General features: G+C 34.1%; 1 protein-coding gene across 1 annotated transcript in view; it reads left to right on the forward strand.

Annotated features, from left to right (window-relative positions):
- Positions 1-7,665, forward strand: part of GFRAL (GDNF family receptor alpha like) — a 64,237-nt gene extending 56,572 nt beyond the window's left edge. The window contains exons 7-9 of the mRNA XM_025384512.1: positions 4,991-5,086; positions 5,186-5,258; positions 7,602-7,665. Coding sequence (XP_025240297.1) covers positions 4,991-5,086; positions 5,186-5,258; positions 7,602-7,665 — 233 coding nt within the window. The remainder of the gene's footprint in view (positions 1-4,990; positions 5,087-5,185; positions 5,259-7,601) is intronic.
- The last annotated feature ends 95 nt before the right edge of the window (positions 7,666-7,760 follow it).

Genomic DNA, 7,760 nt, shown 5'->3' on the forward strand with positions numbered 1-7,760 from the left:
GAGAGGCTATTTAAAGATTTGAAGTAGGGGAAATAAATGATTTCATTTGGATGTTTAATAGATAACCCTGATTGCTTTCACTGGAGTCAGGCAGAAGTGAAAACAGGAAAAAAGTTGAGATTATTGGGGGTATTTATTGAAGCACCTATGCTGGGATATCATGATCACTTTAGCTAGTTCAGTGGAGTTTGCAGTGAGGAAGAATAAAGATACCCATTTATGTAAAATCAAGAAGACAAACTGGCTAATGGGATACACAATTGAAAGAAGGGAAAAGATCTAGGATAATTGTCAGATTACCTGAATGATGTGGATGGGCTATATCATGTACTGAGATGAGAAACACTGTGAGAGAAGTTAGTATAGTAAGAGGAAACCTAAATTTAATTTAGAACTTGTTAAATTTGAGATGGTTATCAGATATGCAAGCAAAAATATCAAGAAGGTAGCTCAATATGAATCTGTAGTTTACTTAAAATCATTGGAAAATTGAGACCACTCAGTGAGATTATTAGGTTTCTTCTTACTAAAGGGGAGGGGCAGGACTGAATCATACTAAAGAGAAGGGCCTGGACTGAACTCCAGCCTTTAGAAGTTGAAGACAGCAGAAGAAGCCAATGAAGAAGAATATTTGAAATGACCAAGTAGGCCTTAGCTGATCTTGAAATAATTTCAGTGGAATAGTGAAGCAAAAACCTGTTTGGAAAGGTGGTAAAGTGAAATGGGTTGAGGAACAGAGACAATTATCAAGACAACTATTTCAAGACATTAGGCTACTGAAGGATAGTCACAAAAAGTGGAAGGTAGATGTCATATTGACAGTTTGATGCAGTAGTGTGGGGTCTTTTCAAGATGACTTGAAGATGTACTAATGAGAAAGGAAGGAAAATTAGAGGTAACAAAATGGTTCTTGAACCGTAAGCTTTTAAGTGGTCTTTGGGGACTGACAGCAAAGACATCAAATCTGGTGTATTTTCACACCACACTCAACAATACTGAAAAAGTACACGTGGATCACTTTTTTAAAAATCTCCACTGTGTGTTAATAGTAAATGCTCACTAAATACTTTTGAAGAAAGACAGGAATGAGAGAAGGAGGGGAAGGAGGAAAGGAAGAAAAATGAGAAAAAGAACCAAAAAGAAATCCCATATTTTATCCTTGCTTTCCCTTCTATTCTCATTATAATTGTGCATTCTTTCTGATGGAGGTTCCCCATTTCAAAACTCAGTAATTTATAAAACTTTCTGTATTATCTCATCATTCCAAATGACTATGAACATTCTCCAAAAGATACGTCTTTCTTTTATTTTTTCCTAACTCTCCCCTGTTGTTTTCAATCAGCCTATGGAGAAAAAAATATATATATATAAAAAAGCCAGCTAGGTAAAATTTTACACATTTTCCAAAGGGTAGCCATTAGTGAATTATTCAATGTCAAATGAAGACATCAAAACTTTTCTGGACAATCAATGGTGCTGTCACTTATGTATTTTTTCACTGAAAACATTCCATAAATTGAAAACCTCCAAATATGAAATATAAAGTTTTGAAATTTATAAATTATAGTACAAACTATTTTTATTCTTTCATTTGTTGTATTTATTACAAATTCACCTAGTGCTTGTGTAATATAATTCAAGGTAAAAATTACTGTTCAATTTTGTGAACTTATTTTTTTCCCATGAAACTCATTCTGGATACAGGCATTTTTTTCCCCAAAGCTGACTTATAAACAAAGGTTTATAAGTTTGCAGTTTGTGATATGTTTAATCTCTATTTCAAATTATATCTCAAGTATTCTGACATTTATTTCTAAGTCGTTGCTTCATCTCTGATCAACCATAACTTTTACCATGCATTTACTGTTTCATATGAATTATACAAGCAGAGTTTCAGTCCCCATGAATTCTCAACTACTGTTGCACAAGGATTTTGGGGGAAAAAAAGAAATAATGATGCTCACCTCTCCATAGCTCATTTGGGGAGAATACTTTCTAAATTTGTTCCTAATGCAAGATTGAAATTAATCTTGATTTCCCATCAAATGCACAGGGATTTTACAATATAGTTCATAATCGTGCTTAATTTCTCCAGGGTACAAATTAAGATAAACAAGTCACTGACCGTGTTTATCTATAAATAGAGCAGATGGTGTGGGACTGAGGTTAGTTATCAACTTTGCTGACTTTAATTTCATGGTTATAAAACGCTATAAACCTCACTGTTTATAAAAGGCAGGGAAGGAACTCCAGTGGGCTTCAGTAGCCAAGAAACCCTCAGTAACATTAATCTCTCTAACTGATATTTGGTATCCTCCTAGGGTGCAATATTTAAGATTGTGGAGTGATTGCTAGTCGCATTTAAATTTTCACTGGGATAATTAGCTATCATTTCTGTCATTGATCTATTATAACGTTGTTAATGAGTTCCATGTGAGAGGAGTTTAGTAAATGAGATGATTCTAAACTCTGCTAGGTGAGTGTTTAACAATTACTTAAGGCAGTTACATATCTAAAAAAAGCCTTTTTTGTTTTAAAATAATACTTTTTTTCTTTTGCAAAGGTGAACTGTAACACCCAACTAGACTAAGTGTACTTAGGGATAGAATTTCATAAGGAAAAACCATAGCATCATTTAGATAATTAATCATCTAAGGTATATTGTATATATTTAGACCATGAATATAGCTACAACTTTTATTTAAAAGGCCATATAACTTAAAAAGAAGTAAAACTCTTGATTCTTCATATTCTGAATTGATTTAAATACACAATTTTATTGTGATCATTTATTTTACTAAAAGTCTATATGATCAATGTGATTACAATTAATTTTTTTCAAGGACCCCTTATTAAAAAATTAAAATTAAATTAAAATTTCTCAATTTTCCCCTTTCAACTTTATAGTGAATAAAAAAGTTATTTTACAATCACAAAGTAAAAAATAATTCACAATTTCTACCTCTATTACTTTTACATTTTTAAGTGGTTTATTTTTCATTCTAACAAGGGGGAGGCTTTTTTTCTTTTTCTAGAGTCAGAGTCTTGCTTTTTCACCCAGGCTGGAGTGTAGTGGCTTGATCACAACTACTGCAATCTGGAACTCCCGGACTCAAGTGATCCTCACACCTCAGCCTCCAGAGAATTTAGACTACAGGTGTGCACCACCATGCCCAGCTAATCTTTAAAGTTTTTAGAGATGGGGTCTTGCTATGGTGGCCAGGCTGGTTTCAAACTCCTGGGCTCAAGTGATCTTCCCACCTTAGCCTTCCAAAGTGCTGGTTTTACAGTCATCAGCCACACTGGAGGCTTCTTAAATAGATGATAATCCAATATGCAAGTTGGAGGCTTAAACTATTTTTAAAAATGCCTTAACTGTGTTTGAGTTCAGACCCCCTGAGAATGAGTTTTCTAATGACAAAATTCTCAGTTACTTTTCTAGTCCTGTATTGGGCTGCTTCTTTGTGACCCACTGTGGGAGGTTTATTACTGGTCTGAAACTCCAATGTATCAGTCTATTGATTATTGTTAACACAGTGCTCAAATCTTGGCTCCCAATAAGCTGTCTTCTGAACAGCAGCAGCCCTGGGTGGAGAGAGAACTGAGTGGAACATTTGGTCATAAAGTCATGTACCTCATGAGGACATTCTGGTCAACGACAGACAGACTATACATCAGTGGTCCCATAAAATTATAATGCTGTATTTTTTATAGTATCGTTTCTATGTTTAGATGTTTAAATGCACAAATATTTACCACTGTGTTAAACTTGCCTAAAGTATTTAGTACAATAGCATACACTGTGCGTGGTTGTAGCCTAAAAGCAAAGGCTATGTTATATAACCTAGGCATGTGGTAGGCTATACCTTGGTGTAAGTACACTCTATGATGTTCACACAAGCACAAAATCGACTAAGCCTGCATTTTTCAGCATATATCCCCATCATTAAGCAATGCTTGACTGTAGATTTTCTTATCTCCTTTCCTGCTCAGAGCTTGTTGTCACTAGTTTTCATCAGATGTAATATCCCACTGTTTGATACTTCCATTTTTGTAAACAACTGTCTACTCATAGTGTCAGGTCTCAAAAATGCAATGAAACATCTATGACAGAAGACAGCAAAACCTCTCTAAAGTGAAAGCTTTATCTCATTTTTCTTACTGCCTCAAAACCAACTTTTACCTTCATTACATAAATTGGTTACTAAACTATTGGTATGTTTGACATTCATATTCGTCTCTAATTAAGGAAAACTAGGAGTGATTTCACTTTAAAGTTATTGATAAAAATCACCTAAAAGAGATCTATCAGTTAATTTTAACAATTGTATCTTTCTGTCGTTAAAGTAGAATAGCCAGAGAAAAGACCGTTCTCACAGGAACAGATTTGTTTTTATGACCTGGCCACTCTAAAGCATGATTTCTAGAGTTGTGAGGCTATTGGAAACTGATGGGAATGTATTTCTCAGAAACATGACCAAGAAGACTAGCGCCTCAGAATGGCCAGGAATAGCTCTGAAGGGAGGCAAATATAGCTAACAGGAGAAACTGAAGGTTTAGCTAATGGAGAGAAAAAGAGACAGAACAAGGGAATTAAGCAAAACTAGGTATTCCAGTATCTGAGTGCAGGGGTACATTAAAACAATCACTTTTGTAAAGAAAGGATCTTTTTCAATATCCCAAAGGATGGCCTAAAGTTGCTATCTTTTATTTTTCTTGTCTGTATATAAGATTTATGTTATAAAATGTAATCATTGTACTAATCTTGGTTTGAAAAAAATAAAAGCTTATATAGGGAAATTATCTGATTAAAAGGGGAAAAACAGGATGTTAAAATTTAAGAAAATTGTTTTATTCAAATCTATCAGATTAAAATAATGTAATAGAAATAAATTGCTGCCTTATAAGATAAAGCAAATTGTAATCCATAAAATTAAAATAAAGTATGATATGTAACTACTTTAATCCCATTTTTGTGATTTTCTTTCAGATTATCCAACCCTGTCTAATGTCAAAAGCATGGCATTGTATACAAGAAAACATACAAACAAAATCACTTTAACTGGATTTCAGTCCCCCTTCAATGGTCAGTTAAAAATCAATCCTCTATAATATTTATATTATTTATTTCCTCTAAAAATCCAGTGGCTATCTTTTCTTAACCTTTTTTTTTTTTTCTTCCTAGGAGAAGTAATCTATGCTGCCATGTGCATGACAGTCACCTGTGGAATCCTTCTCTTGGTTATGGTCAAGCTTAGGTAACTGAATATAAGTCAGAAGGAAAGGTCTGAAAGGGAGTCACTTAGCTGTGTTAAAGTGTGTTGCACAATGGCTGAGCTTACAAAGAGCCTGAGAATGAAAGCTTCTCTGTTAAGACATACTAAATCAAGTTTTATGTGGCATAGGTCCATGGAAACGTTACTTTCAGTCTTCCTACGTAAGGGAAATGTGATCATAGGAGATTTTTTATGTTGCATTTTATAAGCACATGTGCATTGTATGTTCCTTCCAATTAAACTCTTATCAATCTCTCCTCTTGGCTTCCCCTACCAAATCCAAATTGAACTTTGCTGCATTCATTATTCAAATCATTTTCATGATTGATAGGCTCACATAACTGACCTATTGTTTACTGCATGCAGTTTATGTTTACCTAAAGATGTATTATTCACTCTGATTTTTATATGCTAATACATTTTACTCATTTTTAATAGGCAATTATTGAAAAAGACATTTAATAAAGCCTCAGAGTGCCCCTAGAAAGACATTACCATTGCCTGACATTAATTTATTCTCCAAATCTTGGCTGCTTTTATTGCTGGAATGTAGTAATGCTCCAGCAGGCATGTGAGACATTGAGATGAGATATACATCAACCTCTAGATTTCTAAATGTCTAGTGTTTAAAATTTTTCCACTTATTTAGCATCTACAACTATACATAAAATAGTGTAGACTTACCTTTAATTTTAAAAAACGTTCATATTTAAACATCAATCATGTTCATTTGCTTATTCCTTATACATATGGGTACATGTCTGTGAAATTTGAGTAGCACAAATATTAATGAAGAAATATACATAAGTGTGCATACAGCCATACATACATGTAAGTACATACACAAACTATATTTATCAGTAAGATTGGGCCTTTAGAGGAACAGAAGTATTCACTGGAGATTTACCTCATAACATTTGACACCTAGAAAGATTAATTCAGTCAACCATACAATGCATGTAAACATATCTTGCTCCTCCAGAGATCTCAGACTTCAAAAGGCCTTGACAATTAGGCAAATAAAAGACTGGCATGAGAAGGTGTTTGGTGATACCAAGGGGTCAGGTACATATGGACATCCTAATTTATTGATTTTTAAACGCAATGCCAGCTAAACAAAATGTATCCACTGTTTGGACCCAACCCCTCTAAGCATTTAATTTGATGTTAACTAAAACCAGTACCAAACACACGGCTTTTCTCCAAGGCCGCAAAAGTTATAGTTGTATGAGAAGATATTCCATGGGTTCTAACATTTGATTTGAAGGACAAATAATTAGAGTCCATTGCTAAGAGGGATAAATAGCATTTGGAATTTATTAAGGTTTACTTGATTTGGTTTTAAGTACTTGAGAACACTGTTTAGTTACTGTTCTTGCCTAGATATTCCATGACAAACATTGTTACCAAAAAATATGGACAGTTTTCTGGCCCAGCAAAAACATCTTTAATGGTTCTCAATCTTCACTTCTTAACTACACACAGAATGTATAAGATTTACACCTGTTCCATGATCTCATTGGTTTTTAGATATTACTGTTGTGCTACAGGTATAAGGTATAGACTACTCGTAATTCCCTATGTATTTGCTGTAACTGCATATTTTTTCTCACCTGCACAGAAGGCATATCGCTTTTTTGGATGGCAGTGGGGGTGTTATTATTATGGACACATATTTTGAATTTATTCTAATGTGTATTTTAAAGCAAGTTATTCATACTATTAAATATATTTGTATTTAGTTACACATTATTTTCATATAATTTAAAATTTATCATAATGTATAATCTGAAAACCCCAAGCCCAGGATAAAAGAGACAAAATTAGAAGCAATTATAAAAAGAACAAACTGAAACAAAAGCATCATTGGCAACAAAACCTGTGTTGCCCCACACCTGGAGATAAATAATGTTCCCTAAAGAAAGAATGGTTGCTGTTTCAGACATTGTTCACTCACCTGATGGTCAGGCCTAACCCACGTGAATACCTGTCTTCTGTAAAGAATAAGGTAGTTGCATTTGTTTCATGTTATGCTGTATTCAAACAGCCCTGAGCCTTCAAAGAAGTTTGCAGAGAAACAACTAAAAATTTAAATATTTGTGAAAAGAAAGGACTTTTTAAAAAATGATTACTTGGACATCATAGTTAAAGGTGTGATGCTCCCTAGAAAGACAATACGATATTTTACTGTTGGGACTTTACATTCTGGAACTTGATTAATTTTTTCCTCCAGGGTGCAGACTCCAGCAAAAATGCAAACACACAGCACATTTGTGAAATCCTTAAAATGGCATGTTGTTAACTTTTACTTTTACTTTTATACAGAACTTCCAGAATATCAAGTAAAGCAAGAGATCCTTCACTGAGCCAAGTACCTGGAGAACTCTGATTCATTAGGAGTCATGGACCCATAACAATCACTCCGCTTCCCTTCCCTTCCCTTCCCTTCCCTTCCCTTCCCTTCCCTTCCCTTCCCTTCCCTTC

The sequence above is a fragment of the Theropithecus gelada genome, chromosome 4 (genome assembly GCF_003255815.1).
Source record: "Theropithecus gelada isolate Dixy chromosome 4, Tgel_1.0, whole genome shotgun sequence".
Taxonomy (NCBI): domain Eukaryota; kingdom Metazoa; phylum Chordata; class Mammalia; order Primates; family Cercopithecidae; genus Theropithecus; species Theropithecus gelada.